Genomic DNA, 22,554 nt, shown 5'->3' with positions numbered 1-22,554 from the left:
CCTAAATGGAGGCCTCAGCAGAGTCAGAGGACCTGGTTCACATCCCATCTCAGCAGTTACTACAAAAGTTGAAGATGGAGAATGGATGCTTGGGTTCAGGGGTGGGTGGTGGAAGGGTGAGACAACGCTTCCACTGCCTTGGGAAGTGCTGACCCCTCCAAGTGCAGGGTCTCCAGGCTCATGGGTGTCTTGGGGGGTTTTCAGGAGTTTGCCACATTAACCCGGGAGCTGAGTGTGTGTCGGGAGCAGCTTCTAGAACGGGAGGAGGAGATCTCCGAGCTGAAAGCCGAACGGAATAACACGAGGGTAAGTGGGAAGGACTGGCTGTGTGTAGAAGAACAAAATCCTTGCCCAAGGCAGGTACATGCTGTTGGGACAGGAGGTGGACCCCATGCCAGTGAACCTCTAGCATCTGACAGCAGACTAATGACCCCTTCCTTATCTTCCTCCCCTCTTTCCTCTCCAGCTGCTGCTAGAACATCTGGAGTGCCTTGTGTCCCGTCATGAACGATCCCTTCGGATGACAGTGGTGAAGCGTCAGGCTCAGTCTCCCTCTGGTGTCTCCAGTGAGGTGGAAGTCCTCAAGGCCCTTAAATCTCTGTTTGAGCATCACAAGGCACTGGATGAAAAGGTGAATGGGGGCCCCTTGGCTAGTCCAGCTCCAGGTCCCTCACCAGAGAGGTTGTCATGGTGCAGCTGAGTGGCCAGTAGCCTCCTCTTCTCCCTTTGTCCTGCCCCTAGTGCTCTTGCTACTCTTTATCTAGCAAACCTTGCCAAAGGAACCTTCGTGAGGCTTTCTGGTTTGGAGCTGAAACCTGCCTATCATTCTTGTCCCAGGACCCTCCTGTGCCAACTCTTCCAGATGGCATAGCCTCCTCCTCTCCCCCCATTCCCTGGCCTCAGATTAGTAGACCCATTCCTTCAGTCTGAGGAAGGCAACAAGATGATTTTTTCCTCCTGCCATGTGACCTGGCTAGGTTCGGGAGAGGCTCCGGGCAGCACTGGAACGTGTAAGCACCTTGGAGGAGCAGTTGGCAGGTGCTCACCAACAGGTAAACTACCCACCTATCTTCTTCCCCTTTCACTGGCAGTGTCCTCTGCTGAGCCTGGATGGCAGGGGCTGCCTTGTACTGGCAGTCCCTCTTTGTTCCTCTGCCTTTGGGTGGGATGTTTCCTCTATGAGGAGATGGGAGTTCTCATCTCCAAAGCAGCACTTTTTACATCCTGTTCCCCTGTAGGTATCTGTGCTACAGCAGGGAGCAGGACCCAGGGACGGAGCTTCAGGAGAAGATGGGGCCCTGGAGTTGGGACCAAGACTCTTATGGAAGGTGGGTCTTTGGGAGACTGGCAGGGAGAAGGGCTCCCTCCTTCTCTCTCACAGGGGTCATATGTTCCTTTATCTCAGCACCTAATTCATCTCCAATTCCCATGCTGGAAGGTGGGGCCCAGCCCTACTTTAGAAAGGTCAACAGTGGGACAGGTTTGATTGGCATTTGAGGTTCTTACCTTCACTGCAGACATCTTTCCATACCCTTTCTCTCTTTCCATTTCCTTTGACCTAATTACATTGCCTACCACAATGCTAGGCAAAGAATATTTACTTAACAAAGACCTACTGAGTTGACTTTAATTATAGTGTATTGGGTTGAGTTGTCACCCTCTGATTCTCTTGCTCTACCAGGTCAGGAGGGCCCCCTTCCTTTGCTTTTCCCTTTCTGGGTCTTAGTTCCCACTTCTATGAGCCTACTCCTCCCCAAGACTGGCACATAGCTGAGAAAGTGGGCATGGATTCTGTGAGGCAGCCTAAGGATGAGAGTGGGGTCCTGAGGCCTACAGGGAGAAAGGGGATTAGCCGGAAGTTGGATGTTGGAGGCAGAGCTCTGAATACAGTCCCATTGCTGGCTTCTCAGGGGGAAGGAAGAGGGTGGTGGGGCACCTTGAGGGGGAGTGCTTACTGTGCCCAGGACACCCAGAGACTGACCAATGACTCGTGCTCCTGGAGGATGAAGCAGGCCGGGCTGGAGAACTTCAGGAGCGCCTGGAGAAGCAGACTTTTGAGCTGAATCAGGCCCGTGAGCGCCTGGTTGCCCTGGCTGGCACAGTGGCTGAGCTAGAGGAGGACCTGAGCACTGCCCGCAGGGATCTCATCAAGTCAGAGGAGCTGAGCAACAGACACCAGCGGGACCTCCGAGAGGTCAGCGGCTCCCCGCTCATCCCAGACCTGCCCCAGACTGGGTTTAGGATGAGTAGCTTGCTAAAATTGAGAGGAAAAGGCAGTGGATCCTGAGGATGACCAGTCAGGGTAGGAAAAGGGGCACGTGCTGATTATACCCGGGGAGGGAGGGAGGGTGGTGGGGTATGGCCAGATGCTGGAGGGGCAGTGCAGTTAGGCACTATCATGAGGGTCAAAGGATAGCCTTGGGAAGGGAGTGTCCATGTCTAGGAAGGGAAAACTCCAGTGCTATCCCAGTGTCGGGGGTGAGCTTGGCACATAGTGGGGCCCAGTGGGCTCAGCACTGATGACTCTCTCTGTGGTTAGGCTTTGGCACAGAAGGATGACATGGAAGAGAGAATCACCACACTGGAGAAGCGCTACTTGGCAGCTCAGCGTGAAGCTACATCCATCCATGACCTCAATGACAAGTTGGAGAATGAATTGGCCAATAAGGAGTCCTTGCATCGTCAGGTGTGTTACCTGGGTGGGCCATGGAGTAGCAAGTGGAGAAGGGGTGCCATGACATGGGACCTCACAGCCTTTTGTGACTTTTAATGGAGGCTCAGTCTCTCAGGTCACCTGGGTCTGGGTCATCTTGTATCGATAGGACTCTGCCAGATTCCTCTGGCTCCCAGGGGTCTTAGGTCATTTCACTTAGCCTCTCCTGGGGTATCTGCTCCTTCCACCTTGCTCCTGCCAATTGTAACAATCCTAATGACTTGTCCCACCATAGTTTCTTCCTGACCGTGCTCAGAGATTTCCTCTACAGATGCCTCGGCTTTTACCCTTTGCCATCCTAAGCCCAAACCACAGTTGTGTTTCACAAGGAGATTTATTTGTGTAGAAAAAACAAAATGACCAGTCAGATCCTTCCAGTCACTGAGCCAGTAAGATACCTTCTCACCTAAACTAGTCTCATCCCAACTCTTCTTGAGAATTTAGTTTCCTTTGCTGAGAGGAATTCCATGTCTTTTTCTGTCTCCCATGCCTCTCAAAGATCCCCCCTCTTTTCAGAATGAATTCAGGGGAATTGCTAATGACAGTCACTACACTCCATCAAGGGCAACTCGTTGCCTTGCTGGACAGAGCACTGAGCTTGGAATCAGTAAGCTTCATTTTCCTGAATTCAATTCCAGCCTCAGACATTTAATAGCCATGTGACCCCAGCAAGTCACTTACTGTTTACCTCAGTTTCCTCCTCTGTCAAATGAACTGCAGAAGGAAATGGCAAACCACTCCAGTGTCTTTGCCTGGAAAACCCCAAATGGGACCATGAAGAGTCAGCTGCAACTGAAAAATGACTAAATAACAGTCTCCCTCAGCACACTCCATCCTGTTCATGAATTAGCAAGGGATCACTGGGCAGAGGATCAAAGCTGCACCCAATTATTATCAATAGTTGTGCAATTTCTACTTCCAGACTTCACCAAAAATATACCGTTTTATCTCAGAAGGTCAAGATGATAGGTATTAGTGCTGAATGGGAAACTTGAGTCCACTGCAGTCGGTGACATGGCCCCTCCACCCCTAGCTCACAGCTCCCAGGAACCCTGGGAAAGAGCCTGGTCTAGATTTCACATCCTTTTCTTGCATCCAATCTCTCCACAGTGTGAGGAGAAGGCTCGTCACCTCCAGGAGCTTTTGGAACTGGCTGAGCAGAAGCTGCAGCAGACAATGCGCAAAGCCGAGACCCTGCCTGAGGTCGAGGCTGAGCTGGCTCAGAGAATTGCTGCCCTCACCAAGGCAAGTGCCCATAGACATAGCAAGGCCCTAGGCATTCTTCCCTTCCCCCTCGCCTCTGCCACCTTTCACTCTCCCATGTAGCAAGGCAGATGGCAGAAAGTGTGGTGGGGTGGACCAGGAGGTGGGAGCCCTGGCAAGCTGCTTTACCACTGGGTCTGGTAGCCCATCTGCCAAGTGGGGGGGGGGGGGGGGTTATTCCTGCACTAGGTACTTCATAGAGTTATTGGGAGAATAATGAGCTAGCATATATGAATATGCTTTGAAATGTATAAAGTGCTATGCAGCTGCAAGGTGCTATGATTATTCAGTAGCCATTCCTTCTCTAAGAGGTTGGGCAGAAAGAATAGGATTTTTCAATCTAGTCTGGTGGTTCTTAGCATTTTTTGTGTCTTGGATACTTTTGGCAATGTGGTGAAGCCTGTGGGCTCCTTCTCAGAAGAACATATTTAAATGCATAAAATACAATACATCATAAAGGATTACAAAAGAAAATAATTATATTGAAATACGGTTAGCAGAATAATTGTCAGATTCCCTGAAATCTGTCCATAGGTTCCAGGTGAAATCACATGATCTAGGAATATTCTGACAGAGAGGGGATGGGGAGAAGGGAAGATGTGATCAATTGATTCATTTTGATTTCCATTAATATTTATTGAGCACCTGCTGTACTGCAAGACAAAGACAGGGACAGAGTGAACAGATTGTCTCCCAGTTCCAGGATAAGGAGTCCTGGGTTGGGAGGTACCCCGGAAGTGTGAAGGAGAGAATTTTAGGGCAAGTAAAATGACAGATTTGGAGAAGCTTTGTTACCAGGTTAGTTGTCAGGTGATGGTGGGTTTGCTTGGTTTTCTTTTTGGTCTGTGGAGATGAATGAAACTGGCAAAACTAGAGACTCCTTGATCCTGTGTGACTGACACCTGTTTCTGCAGTGACTATATGGCAAAGGGATAGAGGGTGCTTAAAAAGCATCCAATTGGTAGGCCATCGATAAGCATCAATTTGCCTGGTGATGCTCATAGGGTGTGATCTTTTGTCCAAACCAACATGGTAACTCATTACTGCTCTGGGAGCTGAACCAAACACATGCTGTCGTTCATACTCAACAGTCCTGTGGTTCTCAAACTGGTGTGGTTTCAGAAACCCTTTATGCTCTTAATAATTATCAAGGACCCTAAAGAGCTTTTGTTTATGAGGGCTTTACATATTGACATATATTGCATTAGAAGTAAAAACATCTTAGCATCATGATGAAAGCTGTTTTGGCCTCACAGATACCCTGTCAGGGTTTCAGTTACCTTCAGGAGCTCTGCACCACACTTTGAGAACTACTGATCTGCGTGAAACCGGAGAAGCCACAAGCTAAGTGGAAGGTCAGCTCAGTGGTTCTCCCATGAGAGACAAAGAAAGAACTTGGCAAAGTTGGCCTCCTAACATACTTGAAGGTAACAAGGAGAATCATTCCATATGTAGGATGCTTGATCATCTGGCTCCTCGCTGGGCACACAAGATATTGCAAAGACAGTTGTGACATCCCTTAGAAAAGATGAAGGAATGGAAAACTTCTGTAAAGAACCTTACAACATCCCCTAGCCTCCATTGATGCACCCCTCAATAGTCAGTGATCTCTATGCAAAGATGACCATAGGGGAGGATACCCCAAAACTCCAAGAAGTGGAAGAGGCTGCAGTCTTCCATGGTCTTGTGCAGCGTCATGCTAGGATATCATTCGTGCTTTGGTCAGTAAGTGACTCAAAAGAGGTGAGTGCTGAGTGACATCATACACACGATAGGAAACAGCTGAGTGCTGACAGTAGTGATCATTTCCGATTCAAGTGTCAGTGCGATCGGATGGTTAGAGCAAAGACCAGCATCTCCACTCTGGCGTGGTTTAGACACCATCAATGCCAGTAAAAAGGTAATCAATTCTCTCACCAATTTTAGAGGAGTGAAATTGTTTCAGAAATGGTTGCCTCTGAGAGAATGCTACGAAATTACAGAAACCGCTCCATCTATCAAACACACTTTCACCCAGCCATGACACCAGGGAAGCAATGGGTTATTATACAAACAGCCACCAAAATCCTGGAGGAAGATCCCAAGCTGTGCTGCCTCATCAAAGTGTAAAAAGAGAAAACAACCCAGAATAGAGCTTGGGGTGAGGTCCTCTACACCATGTCATTCCAAGAGCCTAATTCATAGCCTAACTCAGAAGGAAGGCAGCAAAGAGATTTGAAATGGAATGGCTCAGTGCTGGCTGCAGAACAAGTCACAGCACTGAACTCTACCTCCTCCAGACCCTGTATATTATGGGAGGGAGAAGCAATGGCGCTTTATGAATTTGGAGGGTTAGTTGCATCTGTCCATCTATAGGGATGGTATTGGGATCTGTTATTCCATTGGTCTAGTGAACTTCCAGGTGAGGAAATGCCTTCTTCTAGGGCACTTCAGCACCTTCTCTGCAACTTATCAGTCAGTCAACAAGTATTGATTAAGTTCCTACTCTGTGTTGTATTCTGGGGAGGCAGGTACAAAGAATGAAATAATCCCTTTCCCTTCTAGTTTTAGAGCACTGAAAAGTCCAGTGACTTGTCCGAGGTCACACAGTCAGAATGAGTCATAGGCAGGACTTGACTCTCCCTCCACTAACCATGCTGACTTTTGGACCAATATGGAAGAAATCTGTTCTGGGAACAATAGGAGTTTAAGGATGTTCAGGCATCAGTTGTCAAGATATTCATAGATAGAATACTAACTAGTCTTGGAATCAGGAAGATCTGAGTTTAAAAACCTGCCTCAGACGTTAACTGCTTGTGTGACCCTCAAGTCACAGCTTCGCTCAGTTTCAGTTTCCTCCTCTGTAAGATGAGGGTGATAAAAATAGCACCCACTGCACAATGTTTCTAAGATCAAATGAGATAATATGTGTAAAGTATTTGGCAAACCCTAAAGTGCTATATGAATGTTAGCTATCATTATCACCAAAGGATGGAAAAGATCATTGAATAGTATTTTTAAAAAGGGCAGAGGAGAAGAAATCAGCAGCTGCCAGCCTTATATGCCTCCTTGTTCAATTCTATAAAATCTTTATAGGTGTGGTCTGTACACGTATCAAGAGTGTTCTTGATGGAAAGACGTGAAGGGAATAGCCAGGCTTCTGCAGATATTTTTTCTGTCCATGGTCTTTACAGCCATTCAGGATCTCCTTGATGTAGAGAATCTAAGATCCCATTTGCCTGCTATCTAATTATTAAAAAGCATTTGATTCAGCAGAACAAAATTTATCTTTTAAAGCTCTCATCAAACAGTGCCTTCCATATGTATATTAAAATAACATTCTGTAATAGAAGCAGTTAAGGAGAAAACTTGGTTTGATGATCTATTGAAATATTGACATCCAATGGGACATAACATTTGGAGACACATGCTCACCCAAAGCATTTACCAGTAACTGTGTTGCAGAGTTCAAACAAAAGAAGAACTTTGTCTTAAGGACCGAAGTCCTCTGAATGCTCCTCGTACACACATGGTGTCACAGTCATTGTATTGAGTTCCAGAGCGTTACAGAGCCTTCTCACTTAAATCCAGTGTTATGTAGAAGAAATTTGTCTAATTGTTCATACCAAAAAACAGAACAAAAAAACAAAACCCAAAATCAAACACACAAACCTAGCTTCATTGTGAGTGAAAATTGCAACTAGAAAGGACAGCCCATTGAATGAGTACATTTATCTTTCTGTCTATCTGTGTAAATACAAGATATACCAAAAATCTTGGTCTAGTTTTAAGTTACTAAAGTTTAAAATGATTTAGAGTTTGAAATTACACCAAGACTTTTGGGACACCATGCACATATTTTAAATAGACCATGCAGAGCTGGAACCAGAATCATGTGGAAGGAGAAGATGGAGGTATATTTGGGAAATTGTGTGAAACTTTGAATGATCCCAAGCTACTTGTTGACACAGAAACCCATCTCTTCTGCTATGCGACTCTAACTTTTGGAACACCACGATCTCAGATTAATAGAAATAATGACTAACCCAAAGGACAGCACCAAGATGCATGGCAGGCATCCGTAGACTCCATCCCATTACCAGCAGCAACTCCTGCACAAGAAGACACAAAAGAAATGGTTCAGGGCCCATTCGACCAGAAAACGAGGTGGACTGGTCATGTAGTGAGAATATGAACCAACATGTGGAGGGTTCAGGTGCTGCATTGACACCCCCTTCTCCCCATGCCCAAATATTAATGAACCTCTGCACTGGATGAACCATCCATGGGAAGATGTGAGTGAGAATAGCATAGGATGATTAAGTGTGAAAGGGCTGCCATCTGCCCTGGCAATGGAAACACACACCAGTAGGAGCCTTGATCATTTTAAACATCTGTATAGACAATGAATTTAATGGAGCTTATTCCGTGATGTGATGGTACAAGATGGAAATAAGGCATAGAGCTCTGACTATGAAATATAACTCTGAGATCAAATTACTTTGAAAGGAAGAAAAAATGGCATATATATGCGGCAGAAATGACAATGACTATTTCTGCATGCAAGTTTTATACAAGTCAGATTTGGAAGGAAAAAGAACAGTTGATTTTCTGACCAGTATAGTAAGAAGTTTCAAGTAAAGTTTGATAAATTCATAGATGACAAATACATGAATTAAAGGGAGCTTAGGAATATCTATCTTCTCCTTAAGGGAGGACAGCTGTACCTTCCTTTCTGTGTCATTTCTGAGAGCCTCTTAAAGTGGAAGCTTGGTCCATTTTCCTGTTTTTGGATTAGAACCTGTAAGTATTGACCCTTGGGTTCAATGTCTTTTCCTTGGTGATCCCCCCTGCAAGGGGAGTTCCCAAAGCTGTGTCTGTGTGCATTCTTGGCTTCTTCTGCAGGCCTCCAGTTCTTGTCCAGAGAGCCCAGATTTTGGGCTCTTTTTTCAAATATGATTTTGGAAATGAAAGGGTTCCTGACCTGGAAAGGCCTTGACTAGGTGCCTTGCCTTGAGTGTGGTCCTGGAAGCTGAAAGCTTCTGATTTTGAAGGGAACTTAGAAGTCATCTGGTCCATCTCTTATTTTATGGATGATAAAAATGAGTCCCAGAGATGTGAGGGTCTCCAGAGATATTAGTAGTAGAACTGGGACCCAATCCGAGGTCTTTCACCTCTAAGTTTCTTTTCACTCCACATTTTCCCCACAATATGAAGAAATCAAGGAACAACTTAACTAACAAGAGGTTTGAAAGGTGGTCTTCTGAGCATGTCTCAATCTGTTTGTCCTGGCAAAGAGAGAGACTGGCAGCTTGGGAGGACCTTGCTAGAGTCTTTAGGGTAGTCTGTGTAGGCTGAGGCAGCTGGCCATAGGCCATGATGGTGGGAGGGGTTTAGGCCAGACTTGAGAAGAGCTGGTTGATGGTGAGAATTATAATATTAAGCCGAGGGACTCCTGAGTATCCTCTAGTGATTTTCCTTTTTTAAGAAAAGCAAAGGCAGCTCTGTCTCCCTGGGCTGGGGTCTGGTGTGAATGGACACAGGGAATGGCTTTGTAGCTCTCTGAGTCCCAATTATAGCAGCATCAGCTAGGAGAGTGCCAGGTTATGGAAAAACTGATCTGTTCCTCATTCTAAGCTCTGCTGGGATGGAAGAGTAAGGAAGGGGAGGAGAAGCGAGGGAGGGAGCGTGATGGTCAAGTGCAGTGTTGGCATCCCCAGGCTGAAGAGCGGCACGGCAACATTGAGGAGCACCTTCGGCAACTGGAGGCCCAGCTGGAAGAGAAGAACCAGGAGCTGGCTAGGGTGAGGGCAGCCAGAGACCCAGGAGTGGCGTCTGTTATGGTGGTCAGGCAGAGGTGGCTTCGGGGTGGGGACAAGAAGAAGGGACCCCAGAGTTGGGGTTTCCAGGTGATTCTCTGGGAGTGGAGGAGTGGAGGAGAGTGGGAAGTCTGGGTTTGCAGTGACAGGGCTGATGGGGAGTAGGGAGTGTAAGCAGATGCCAAGGATTGGAGGGATAAGATAGATGTTTTGAAGCACTTAACATGTGTTAGGCATTGTGCTAAACACTTGGGATATTAATACAATTCCTGCCCTCAAATAATGGTTATTTGATTGCAGGGCAAGACAAGCTATAAAAGGGAGCTGGAAAGTGGGGGAGGGAAATTGAGGAAACTGAGGGCAGTTGAATGGAGGCCTGGCCCCTAGGAAGACAAGACAGAAAGGTCACCCACCAGAGCCAAGGAACTAGGAGTGGAATACAACTTTCTGATGGGATAGAGACAGAGAGGAGGGCATGATGAGGGAACTTCTGGAAGCTGCAGAGAGGCCTGGGCAAGATAAGACCAAAGAGGAGATTCCCAGAAATGATGCCATTGGAAGCCATGGAAGCAGAGACAGGGGGATGAAGCTGAGTCATGGCTCCTGGAGGAGCTCTCCAAGGTCTCTGGGGGTTCTGGGTGCCACATGGCTTGTTTTATGGCAGGTGCGCCAGCGGGAAAAGATGAATGAAGACCACAATAAGCGTCTCTCAGACACTGTCGATCGGCTGCTGAGTGAATCCAATGAACGCCTACAACTGCACCTCAAAGAACGGATGGCTGCTCTTGAAGAGAAGGTGTGGCTGAGGGCTGGGGCTGCAGCTGAAAGGGGGTCACCTAGGTGAAGGCAGGGAAGGATGGAAGCACGGAACCCTGAAAACCACATTTCCTTCTGTGTGTGTGTGTGTGTGTGTGTGTGTGTGTGTGTGTGTGTGTGAGGGGTATGTGATACCCAGGCTCCCTGGGTCTGATATTTGGTACCTGGGCTCTCGTTCTTCCCCAGAACACGCTCATCCAGGAGCTGGAGAGCTCTCAGAGGCAGATTGAGGAGCAGCACCATCATAAGGTACCTGCCAGCCATCGCCACCTTCCAGAATGCCCAGGGCATGGGGGGCTGGCAAGTCTTCCTGGGGGAGAGACTAGTTTGGTGTAGTGGACAGTGGAGAGACAGAGACTTCTCAGGAGGGCTGGGCAGGGGGCATTTCACAAGTGTGGCCTCCTTCCTCAAATTCTGGTGAGAGATATATGTTCCCTGGGGTTCTTATCCAGGATTACAGCATCCTAGAATTTAGATCAGTTTGCTCTGCCCTCTGATTTTATGGATGAGGAGGGTGAAGCCCAAAGAGGAAAGAAAGACCTGCTTGAGGTCACACAAATATTTCACTGGGCTGGCACTTGACCCCAGGTCTTTTGAGGCCAAATCCAGCATTCTTTCTACTCGAGAGGTTTTTCTGGGCTTGGACCACAGCAGGTATTACCAGCATGGCAGGGATTATTTGATCTCATCTATTCATGTCAGTGAGTGCCAGGTAGGCCTGCAGGGTAAAGGGACTTGTGCCAGACTCTGTCTGTTGGAGACTCTGGAGAGGGAGATTTTGGAGCTGAACATCCACTGTTTCCACCCCATGAGCCAACCCTACTTCCTGTATCTGTGAATGACAATAGAGTGTGGCAGTGGAGCTTCAAATGCTAGCTGGAGGAGTGGGTGGATGGGATGGGGTTGCTGCAATCCACTCCTCTGCTTTTCCCCTGAGAGGTGTTCTCAGGAATTCTTTTGGAGATCTGCCTCCAGTTCCTAGCAGATCCCGCTGTGAAACACGCTGCGTTCGGCAATAACATCCCCTTCAGATCTCACATGGGACTTTGTTTTGTCTCTCTCTAAGTACTGATGTAATATTGTGTATGCTAGTGATCTGTAAAGTGCATCACCTCTCTACCAGGCTGTAGGCTTTCTGAGGGCAGAGAGACTGTTTCTTGCCTAAACTTTATCCCTCCCAGCTCCTAGATGGTGCTTTGTGCCTGTTGTGGAGGGACATTGAGTCTGCGTTAGCAGGACTCTGGGGCTTATGCCCTCCCTGGAGGGATAGTCTCTCAGGCAAAATTCCTGACAGATCTGAGCTCATTCCCTAACCCCTTGGGTCCGCTCTGTTTCCTCCTCTATGTGTGATGGACAGGGAGTGTGTTGGGCAGTTAGTTCTCTGTTAGCTATTTGTCTCCCTCCTTAAACAGATCCCTCTCTTAGCCTTAATACTCTTGGATCAGCCCTTTGCCAGGACCCTCGGCGGATGCTCTTAGTGATCCTTTAATCATATGGTGTCAGGAATGGGCCTAGATTGGGGCTTCTGGGATGTGGCCTGTGCTGAGTTCTTCTTTACCCTTCCCTGACCTCCACTTTCCCCTCTCTGCTGCCCTCTCTTTGCCCCAACCCAACCCCCACCATCCCCTCTGTGACCCCCACCCTCCCTGGGTTGGCCTGGCACAGGGCCGCCTTTCAGAAGAGATTGAGAAGCTACGCCTGGAGGTGGACCAGCTGAAGGGTCGAGGGGGGCCATTTGCAGATGGCGTCCATTCCAGGTACTAGAGTTGAGGAGTCTGGGTGCACTCAGAGGGGTCCCTGGAGCATCCTGAGAGAAGGAAACACTTCTTTGGATGCTGACCATCTTATGGTTCCTGGGATGATCGCCCTTCAATAACCTCTGTCCTATAAAGACAAAAGTCTCATCTCACCCAAGATGAGGTAGCCAAGGCTCCTAGAGGTTGAGAGAGAAAAGGTGGCATTTAAATGGCTCTTGATGGCATAGAGAACACTGTCTCCTCCCTCCAAACCTGTGAGACAGGCCCCAAAGTGGGATTATCCCTTTGTCACAGCTGAGGAAATTGAAGTTTAGGCAGATGACTTGCCCAGGATCACACAGCTAGAAATGTGTCTGGATTGGGGCTTGAACCCCAGGTCTTCTGACTCCTAGTCCGATGTTCTTTCCACTGCCCCCCTACAGCACATCAGGGCAGAGATGGGACCAGGGCCTGGCTCTTCTGCCTGGTCAGTCAGTTCGTTCTGTCTTCCAAGGGAGCCACCTCCATACTCTGCTTTGAAAACTCTAGATTCTTGGGGTGAGAGAGAGCAGCAGCCATGCTGTAGACCTAGAATGGAAGACGGACCTCAGTCAAACCTCTCGTTCTTACAGATAAGAAAAGTGACTTTTGGCCCAAGAGTCTCTTGAGGGAGGTCGAGAAGTAGATGATATAAAAAAAGGGGATGGCGACTCAGTCTCTTGTTACCAGGCTCTCCAGAGCTTGTGCCACACTTCCTCGGCCCCTCCCCAAATCCCCACTATTCAAAACGCTATTTCCTGGGGTCTTATTTTCCTTTGATGAGGGTTCGGGTGGGAAGGGTATGATATGACCAAGGAGGTAACAAGCTCTTTGCCACTTTTTTCTTTCTGTTCTGTCTTTGGCATCCTCTGGTCTATACCTCAAATCTCTGGGCCTGGGGTGGGGGGCTTAATACTATGGGAAAAGATAAAGCTGGAATCTCCACTGCTCCCATCCCCCATAACTACTCTAGGTAGTTTAATACTCCTGCAGCCTTCTGGTCTCTAGCCTCCTTGGGGTCCTAAGTGACGAGAGTAGTGAGGGGCAGTAGGGAGATAAGGAGGTAGCAGGGCCCTTAGAGGATGGTTCCAGGCCAAAGAAGTTTCCTTAGCCCTCCCTTCTGTTGTGGTCTCTAGGCTTGAATCCTCCTCAAGGTTTGCCATAGGCCCAAGGCTGACCCAGCTCTGGGTAAACAGCCCAGGGTGGGGAGGTCCAAGTGGATCCTTCTCTGACAATTCTGTCTGGTCCAGAAGGCATGACACTGGTGGGGGGCAGGAAGTTCCTGTGCTCAAGGGATGTTCTCTCCTTTTCCCTCAGGTCCCACATGGGCAGTGCTGTGGACCTTCGGTTCTCAATGAGTGCCGGAGCCCACGCTCCCCCTGGTCCTACCCCCAGCCTTCACCGCAGGTTTTCTGCCCTACGAGAGGAGCCCACCAAGGTAAGGAATGGAGGAGCAAGGCAGGGGGAAGCTCCCTTGGGGCCTTTGGGGTCCAGCCTGCCGCGTGCCTGGCTCCAGTTATGCCGGCGGTTGGCGTGTGGTGCAAATCCTCACCCATCAGCCCTCCCTTCAACCACTGACAGCTGCAGCAGCGGGGGCTCAAGGCCGTCTGTCAGTGGTAACAGCTGTGGGGCCCCCTGGGCCCCCTGAGACTCCCTCCTCCCTGAGGTGGGGAAGAGGAGGGTAGGACTGGAAGGTGGCCAGGCAGAGGGTATGTGTGCATGTGTGTGTATGTGTATGTACATGTGTGTGTGTGCATGTGTGTGTGTGCACATGCACACAGGTCTGTATGTAATGGGCAGGGATATCAGGAAAGAGACTGCCATTTTTAGGGGGAAAGAGAAAAGCTGAGGAGCTAAGTAGGCCCTGGAAATGGCATTGGACTTTTTTGGGAAGTAACTATGAGTCAATGGGCTTTGCCTAGAAGGGTGATTCCCTGCAGCATGCTCCCTCCTATTTTCCCAGCCTTCCCCTAAGGACTCCTCTTTTGCCTTTCCTCCCCTCTCCCCTCTCCTTTCCTACCCTCTACCTCCACAGTGCTCAGACTGAATAAAGGCTGCAAAGGCTGTCCACAGAGAACCTTGGAGGTGAACGGGTGAACAGTCCCCTTGCTCACTCCAGCTTCTTGGGCTCTGACAATAGTTCTTTGCCTCTTGCCTCCTTCCCCTTCCCTCCCCATTCTCTTCCTTTTCTGTATCCACCTCTACTCCAGTATGGATGTCTGGGAAAGAATTAGCAAAGGGAATTGAGAAATCCCAGGTCAAAGTGACTTGTCTGAGTACTGAGAGAACCCAGGTGTCCCTCACATCAGCAGCACCATGACACCCTCCTTTATTTTTCCTTTACTTTAATAATCTAAGCACAGTTCTACTGGAGGCAGGAGGTGAACCAAAACCCTCCCAAGGTCCATCTATGGGTTCTGTGACTTGTAACAGCTTTGGACAAATGAGGACTGGCCACACCACTGCAAGGGATGGGTGTGTGTGTGTGTGTGTGTGTGTGTGTGTGTGTGCGTGTGTGTGTGTGTGTGTGTGTGTGTGTGTGTGTGGAGAAGGCCTTGGAGGGGGTTCTGCCACCTCAGCGAGGTGTCTCATTGCCATCCTTTCCTTCCTCCACTTCCCAAACCACATTAAGGACTGGGAACCATCGCCACTCTCCGGGGTGCTGGCATCCACCGCCACCCCCGCTTTTGATAGTGACCCTGAGATCTCAGATGTGGATGAGGATGAGCCTGAGGGGCTGGTGGGCTCTGTGGGTGTCGTCTCACCCAGTGGCCATTCAGATGCCCAGACCTTGGCCATGATGCTTCAAGAACAGCTGGACGCCATCAATGAGGAGATCAGGTTTGAGGCGAGGCCGACCTGATTAGAGACAAGGGGCCACTGGGTGGGTGGGTGGGGCTCTTCTGAATTTGAGAATTGAGAATAATGTGAATTATGTGATGCTTGGCAATACAGTATATAATTGCATATAATCTGGGGATAAAGACCCAGAGTCAGCTCAGGAATTCTGTTCCATAACACAAGTCCTTTCTTGGTGCAGGACTGTTCATCTCAGCAGAGAGCTTCAGACACCTTCATTTGGGTTCTTAGTACCCCACTGGGGCCTGAAGGGGAAAATAATGACCTCTGTGGCTAGGCTGATTTTCAGTGGGAGGAACTGAAGAAAAGGAAAGAGCTGTGGGATCTCTGGGGGTTTGAGAATCCTCTGCTCTCTGTGGGGCACTAAGGAGGCATTGGAGAGAAACCATTAACCAGGAGGCTTGTCATGACCCCTGAGGTGGGGGGCTGGCTGCTGGCAGTGCAGAGGAACATAAGACCATGTGTCTAAAGCAGGCAGGAACTTCAGAGCCCTTTAGTCTAGTCTGGATGAGAAACTAAGGCCGAGAGCTGAGAAGCAGCTTGTCCATGCCATGCAGTGAGTCAGGGTGAGAGACATCGGGCCTCTGAGCCCTGTCCGCCTTTCAGTCCTTCTTGCTGTTTATCTTTCTGGAGGCTGCTTTGGTGGAACTTGGGGTGGAGACAGGGGCAGTGGAACAAAGGGGAGGGTGGAGAGGCTTCTGACTAGCAAGCTGGGGAAACTCCTTCCCTGTTAGCAGTGGCTGAATGTAGCTTGTAAGGGTGGAGAGAGTTCGGTGACCTTTAAATGATGTGATTCGGTGTGAAGGGGTTTGGCATGGCAGCTTTCCTCCGGGCTGCGATGCAAATGTCCAAGGGTCACCTGTGTAGATCTTTCCTACCTTAAGGCTAGAAATCCTAATGGTGGAGTCTGGTTTTCTGACCTGCCAGGATGATTCAGGAGGAGAAGGAATCGACTGAGCTCCGAGCTGAAGAGATCGAGACACGGGTAACCAGCGGTAGCATGGAAGCGCTGAACCTCACCCAGCTGCGTAAACGTGGCTCAATCCCCACCTCGCTGACCGCCCTGTCTCTGGCCAGTGCTTCTCCACCCCTCAGTGGCCGCTCCACACCCAAACTCACCTCCCGCAGTGCCGCCCAGGACCTGGACCGAATGGGTGTCATGACTTTGGTGAGACCTGCTTCCTGGGTCTCCTTGAATCTTCCGAGGAGCCCAGGATGTCACGAGTCTCTGCTTTTGGAACTGATGGAGAGGGTCTAGTAGGCCTGGGGCTGAGGTTGCCTTTGTCTAGGACAGTCTTATTGCTCCTATTTCCTGGGAGTAGGATAGTTTGTGCCCAGGATGTCAGTGCTCACAGGCCAGGCTACTGACTTGAGTTTCTTGGAGATTGAAGAGGTCCTGTGAGAGCTCTTGTGGGCATCAAGATGATTGTCTGCTCTCTCCTATTCTGTGCCCTGGACCTTGCTCTGTCCTGCCATTCTCAGGAGATTCCTCTTGGCTATGGACATCAGTATCAGATTCCCTCTCAGTTGGTCTTCCTGCCTTCAGGCCTTTTCAGTGCCAGGCTCTTCCTGGGCACCCCAAGATTTTGAGGGAAATTGACCTATGGGGATCATAAGATCGTAGGATTTTAGAAAGACCCTTGAAGATCATCTCATCCAACCTCTGCTTTACAGAGGAAGCTGTTAAGAGGCTAAGGGACTTGTCCTCTAAGGTCTTGCATGTTGTAAGCTGACAGAGCTAGGCTTCAGGTCCAGCTCCTCTGACACCCACTCCAGTCTCTTCCTACTGAACTGTGCTGCCCCACCCTGTTGTTCTCTCTCATGCATGGGTCTGACTGCCAGTTTTGGGGGACAGGAATTTGTATGTTCCACTTTTCTTCTCTTTCTCTTGCAGCCAAGTGATTTGAGGAAGCACAGGAGGAAGCTACTGGTGAGTGCTCATGAGTACCCAGGGTGCCAAGGGGTTACCTCTCAGAAGCTTGGGATACCCTGCCTCCCTTCATTCCCCAGCCCTGGACAAAGGAAACAGTCTGGTAGCCAATGGAGGCTGTGGAAGCCTGCCCTGAGTCTTTTCCAGACTTTGTAAAACTACCTGTGCCCAGGTGGCTATCAAGAAATGGGTACTCCCTTTTCCTTACCTCTCCCACCTCCTGGCTTCATGATGGTCCAGTCCCCTAAGCCCCCAGGGGAGTTCTCCCCTCACCCCCAACAGTGCACCCTCCAGGCTCTGCCTTCTTGGAGGAGCCGCCCCTGCGAGTCAGTGGGTGGTTGACTGGTTGGTAGGCACTGACGTCTCTGCCCTGTTCCCCTCATGGCTTCACTGTCTGTTCAGTCACCAGTGGCTCGGGAAGAGAACCGAGAAGATAAAACCACCATAAAATGTGAGACTTCTCCTCCTTCCTCACCCAGGACTTTGCGGTTGGAGAAGCTCGGCCATCCTGCCCTGAGCCAGGATGAAGGTAAAAGGTAAAAAAAGGGCAGGGCCCACCCCTGCTCCTCACCTTCCTTAACCCTCAGTCAGTCTGTCAACAGATCTTTACTGAGCACCTTCTACATACAGGGCCCTGTGCTAGACTCTGTGGGGCAGACAGAGAAGACTAAAGCATAGTCCCTGTCCTCATAGAGGTTATACTCTAGTAGGGGATCTCACCCATGCTCCTGCCCGCAGACAGGCTGGCATCTCACCTATCCCAGGTACATGGAACTAACTCTAAGCCTCTGCTTGAAGCATCTCCAAAGAAGGAGATGGTCCCCAACCTCCCTGGTCTCTTGCTCCAAGCCCCTGCATTGCTTTCTCCCTAAAAAGGAAGTTCTTTTTGAGGTCTAACTTTCATCTCCCCTGCTCCAACTTAGCCAATTTCCTCTGCTCCTCTCACCCTCTTGGCTCCTGCCCTCCAGTTCTTTGGATGACCAAGGCAGTAACCCCAGCAGCAGCAACAGCAGCCAGGACTCCCTGCACAAGGGCACCAAGCGCAAGGGGATCAAGTCATCCATTGGTCGACTCTTTGGGAAGAAAGAGAAGGGCAGGCTGATCCAGTTGAGCCGGGAAGGAACCACAGGCCATGGTCTCTGACCTGCCTTAGGAGAGTTTTGGATGGGTTCTGGGAATGGGATAATGCATGGGAGACTGGGAGCAAGAAGAGTTGGTTAAGCCTATTTCTTTGGAAATATTAAAATGTTTGGGATTATTAGAGAGAAGGGGGGAAAGAGGGAAAGAAAGGGAGAGGGAGAGAGAAGGGAGAGAGAGAGAGAGAGAGACAGAGACAGAGACAGAGACAGAGACAGAGAGACAGAGAGAGCAGGAGGGAGAGAGGGAGAGGGAGAAAGTGTCAGGATAGTCCTTGACTGTGGCTTATCTTTGTTATATATTGTCCTCAAGTTGTTGGTACCATCTACTTCGACACTTAATTCCCTTTTGGCATTAAATTCAGTGAGGATTTATTAAGTGCCTATGGTGTGTCCAGTGATTGGCTGTTTCATTATTGCCATCTCTGTTGATTTTTACTCCTGAGCCGAGCCTACAACCCTGTAGGAGCTGGAAGGAAGGAACTTCCCAGTCAAAACACCTAATTGCCATTCCCACCTCAGGGAAGGTGTGAGGCAGAAAGAAAGCTAGATAAGAAAAAGAAAGGTCTAGGGGTTTGTGCATGGGTCTCAGACGCAGTTAGCCATCTCCCAGCATGCAAGAAGGAAGCAGGAAGCTGTGGATCAAGGGGCAGGGTTTCTTGAAGCTGAATACCCCAGAGTCATATCTCCCCAGTGGAGCTGCTTTTTTTGTTTAATGATAGGAATTTTCACAATGCTGCCCACACCTGTATTCACCTCTAAATACAACACTGTATTCTGAAGCCAAATGGAATATAATATGATTTTATTACTTACCATTTTGGATTATCCATTTCACTGTCCTTCATCCATTGGTGTGGATTACGGAGATCATACTTTATAAGACGTTGCCTCTTTCAATGGATTGGCCACAGGGTTCTGGGACCCGTTCAGAAATGGAGAAAATATGTTTGTGAATGAGAAGAGCACAGCATCTTTATTTTATGTAAGTGAGCCTTCCTGGAAGGAGGCACGGAGACTTCCCATCAATGAAGGGACGTGTTTTGTAAGCATTCTTAATAGCATACATCTCACTACCAGGACCTGATGTTGAATTTTATTCACTCATATCTCTCTATCTTGTGAGAATAACTAGGTCTTCTTTCCTTCCTTAAATTAAATACCTGCAGGCCTCTGTATACCAGTAGATATTTAATAAACTTTGAATTGATTGACTGAAAGACACTCTACCCTGGCTGCTGCTGGGTGGGGCAGCCTCTTCCCAATAGGTTCAAAAGATAGCCCAGATTTCAGGATTTCCAGAGATGGCTCTGGGGTACAGGTATTGTAGCGATCTAGGTAAAAGGAAACCTCAGACAAGCCTGGGTCTGTGGCCTTAGACAGGCTCCTTGCCCATGGTCATTCCTGTGCACAGGGCTTCCGGAGGGGGGACTTCTGTAATGACAGAAGTGCCAGGGCATTTATCTAGCTATGGGTTGAGGTGGGAAGGGGACAGAACAGAGTTGGTAGCCTGGATGGAGGTGGCACCCAGAAGCCCTTGTACTAACCAGTGATGGGAGAGAATCCTCAAGGCTCTGGACAAATGGACAAAGATGTTCCCTTGGATGGCTTCTCTTTGGTTTTCACTCACTTCTGTTTGACACCTTACCCCATCCCTTGAATGTGGTCTGGGCTAAGAGAAGTCAGGGATGTGTCTGCATGGGCTCCAGTGAGGCTGGACACTGACATCCCCATTATTTCCCTTCTAGTCCTACTGTCAGAGTCAGAGCTCAATCTGCAGGAGCCCTTGGTGCCTGCCAAGCTGGGAACCCAGGCTGAGAAAGACCGGCGTTTGAGAAAGAAGTAAGGTTTGGGGTGGGGGAGTCATCTCCTCCTTTTCACCTGCCATCGACTCTTATGTGGCAGCCGCCTGAGGAGTTTTGGGGTTGAGTCTAAGGATTCATCTTTCCAGGCCAGCCCCGATAGGGGAGAGAGGCAGGGATTTAACATTAAAGGCAACGTTCTAGAAGGAAGGGTCAGCAGAGATGTTTTTGATTTATTATGAAATGATCAGCATGTCAGTTCTAGGACTGGTAATATAGAAATTAGTTAAGAACCCAGGACCTTTTGGGAATTGGGCCCTGTTCTTTGTTTTTCCTAGTTCATTCTGGACAGGGCAGAGTTAGCATTTAGGAGGCTAATGTAGCTATTTCTGGGCTTGGGACTGGGGAGAAGTTATGATAGATATTCCAGTTCCTGTTTTAGGAGCCCTCAGGCTCAGTGGATGATGGGCACAAAAGAGGGCCAGGCTAGATCCTCTCTGAGTCTGCTTTGCTTTCTTCCTGCCAGACACCAGCTTCTTGAGGATGCACGCCGGAAGGGAATGCCTTTTGCTCACTGGGATGGCCCCACTGTGGTCTCATGGCTGGAGGTAAGGCAGGGCAGCTGGTGAGACACACTGGGATATGGCTGGCAAGGATATCCCCACTGGGGGAGGAGCGAAGGGGCCAAGACTCCCTGATTAGGGGTGTGATGTCCCTGGGACCTCCAGTGCTTCTACCAGTTCTTGGCAGTGTTAGGTTCTGTTCCTCCAAGTTATTCTGAAGCACATAATTGGTGAATGACTGTGACTATTGTGAATGGCCTTTTGGCCAGCTATTTAGAGGTAAGTCTAGGAAGGTTTCCTCTGATGGTCATGACACATAGTTCTGGATCTGTTCCGTTCTCACTAGAGGTGTGACCTTTGGTATGGCCTTTCTTACAAGGACTAACTAGGTGTGGACCACAGTCAAATTCCTTAGTCTACTCGGGGCTCCTGTTCCTCATGTCTAATACAGAGGAGAAAAGATTTGGGCTAAATGACTCTAAGGACCTTTCTTGCTCTCAGATTCCCTGATCTCTCTGTTGCCTCAGTTCCTATGGGGTGGGTTTCTGAAGAGAAAGGCAGGAAGCCTGCTGGTTAGTTACTCCTTAGTGATTCTTGGTTTTTGGGAAAGGAAGGGAAATGGAGTGCCTGGGAATTAACCCGCTCTCTTTTCTGTTGGCAGCTGTGGGTGGGCATGCCAGCCTGGTACGTGGCTGCCTGCCGAGCCAATGTCAAGAGTGGCGCCATCATGTCGGCTCTCTCAGACACAGAGATCCAGCGGGAGATCGGCATCAGCAATGCCCTGCACCGGCTCAAGCTTCGGCTGGCAATCCAGGAGATGGTGTCGCTGACCAGTCCTTCAGCCCCACCTACCTCTAGGACGGTGAGTAGGTGTCCCTTCCACCCCAGGGACTTCTTGGCTAGGGGGGTGGGGGGTGGAGGGTGGGTGGGGGATTCTTTCAAGATTGCTCCTGGTCTCTGTCACTGGCTTTAATATCAGGAAAATCCTGCCAGGCTGGAATGCCCCACACCCATGGGCCTTGTTGCCCCATTTTGGCTTTCTTGGGTGGTATGTTGAGTTAGTCTCCTTGGTGCCTCTCACAGCCAATGACCTCGAGCAAGTCACAACTTCTCTGAGCCTCAGTTTCTTCCTCTGTAAAAATGAAGTTTTTGGACTAGAAAATCTCCAAGGTTTCTTCTAGCCCTAAATCAAGGACCTTCCTTTCTAGCAAATAGCATGGCTTATACCATCTGACAATGGGCTAGTGTGGGGGAGTTTGAATGGGAAGGAAGCAATAGAGGAAAGAATTTATTTCATCTCTGTGGCCTAGGAAACGTCCATGCCCTCAGGAGCCTTTACTAGGAAACCTGATGTTTACACTTTGCTGAGTCTTGCTTATGAGGAAAGGGAGGAAAATGGAGTGACTGGAGGCCAATCTGTTCTCTTTTAAAAAGGAAAAAAACCCTTTCCTCGTGCTCAGCTGTGCGGTTGTTTGACCTTTAGGAAAGCTTTTTTTGCTGTTATTTTTCCCACCTTCCATGGTCCTCATACAGGACTCTGGCTTCTGTTCTGCTTTTCTTTTTGAGGAGACAAACATGTAAGTATTCTTGCCCATCATCTCGGAATCCTTTGGGGAAGACACCCTGGTCTTCCTCAGGGGAAGCTCAAGGTTAGTGATGGGAAAATGTAACTGGGGGGGGAAGCTCATTTTTCCCCCCTCTGATGTTTTACAGTGAATAAGAGTTTATCCTGAGCACTTTGAAAAATCTAAGTGTTTTCCTCCTTCAGTGTCCAATATCTAGGAGGCCAGGAAATTAAGTAGTTTGGGCTGGTTGGTTCTGGAAGACCCCTTGGCAGGGAAGCACAGAGTGCAGAGATGTGGCATTATTGATTTCTCTCTGCCCTAGGCTCTGCTTCTG

The 22,554-nt window shown here is 49.0% G+C and overlaps 1 protein-coding gene across 9 annotated transcripts in view; it reads left to right on the top strand.

The window, feature by feature from the left end:
- The window catches only part of PPFIA4 (PTPRF interacting protein alpha 4), a 126,906-nt gene that overhangs the window by 24,677 nt on the left and 79,675 nt on the right, over positions 1–22,554 (top strand). For 7 of the 9 annotated variants that reach the window (XR_011975565.1, XM_072648159.1, XM_072648158.1 and 4 more), the window contains exons 3-22: positions 205–306; positions 467–631; positions 978–1,052; positions 1,239–1,328; positions 2,003–2,194; positions 2,540–2,686; positions 3,824–3,958; positions 9,676–9,759; positions 10,439–10,570; positions 10,777–10,839; positions 12,256–12,347; positions 13,683–13,803; positions 14,998–15,206; positions 16,152–16,392; positions 17,119–17,154; positions 17,557–17,690; positions 18,123–18,289; positions 20,039–20,132; positions 20,619–20,700; positions 21,317–21,517. Coding sequence is in view for 8 of the 9 variants with exons in the window: in XM_072648159.1 (XP_072504260.1) it covers positions 205–306; positions 467–631; positions 978–1,052; positions 1,239–1,328; positions 2,003–2,194; positions 2,540–2,686; positions 3,824–3,958; positions 9,676–9,759; positions 10,439–10,570; positions 10,777–10,839; positions 12,256–12,347; positions 13,683–13,803; positions 14,998–15,206; positions 16,152–16,392; positions 17,119–17,154; positions 17,557–17,690; positions 18,123–18,289; positions 20,039–20,132; positions 20,619–20,700; positions 21,317–21,517 (2,562 nt within the window). In the remaining variant the exon portion in view is untranslated. Of the gene's footprint in view, positions 1–204; positions 307–466; positions 632–977; positions 1,053–1,238; positions 1,329–2,002; positions 2,195–2,539; positions 2,687–3,823; positions 3,959–9,675; positions 9,760–10,438; positions 10,571–10,776; positions 10,840–12,255; positions 12,348–13,682; positions 13,804–14,997; positions 15,207–16,151; positions 16,393–17,118; positions 17,155–17,556; positions 17,691–18,122; positions 18,290–20,038; positions 20,133–20,618; positions 20,701–21,316; positions 21,518–22,554 lie in introns of those variants that run through there. The other 2 variants (XM_072648160.1, XM_072648161.1) reach the window with 2 other exon arrangements.

This window comes from Notamacropus eugenii, chromosome 2 (genome assembly GCF_028372415.1).
Source record: "Notamacropus eugenii isolate mMacEug1 chromosome 2, mMacEug1.pri_v2, whole genome shotgun sequence".
Lineage (NCBI taxonomy): Eukaryota > Metazoa > Chordata > Mammalia > Diprotodontia > Macropodidae > Notamacropus > Notamacropus eugenii.
Note: the sequence above shows the minus strand (reverse complement) of the source record. Positions and strands in the feature narration are given on the sequence as shown.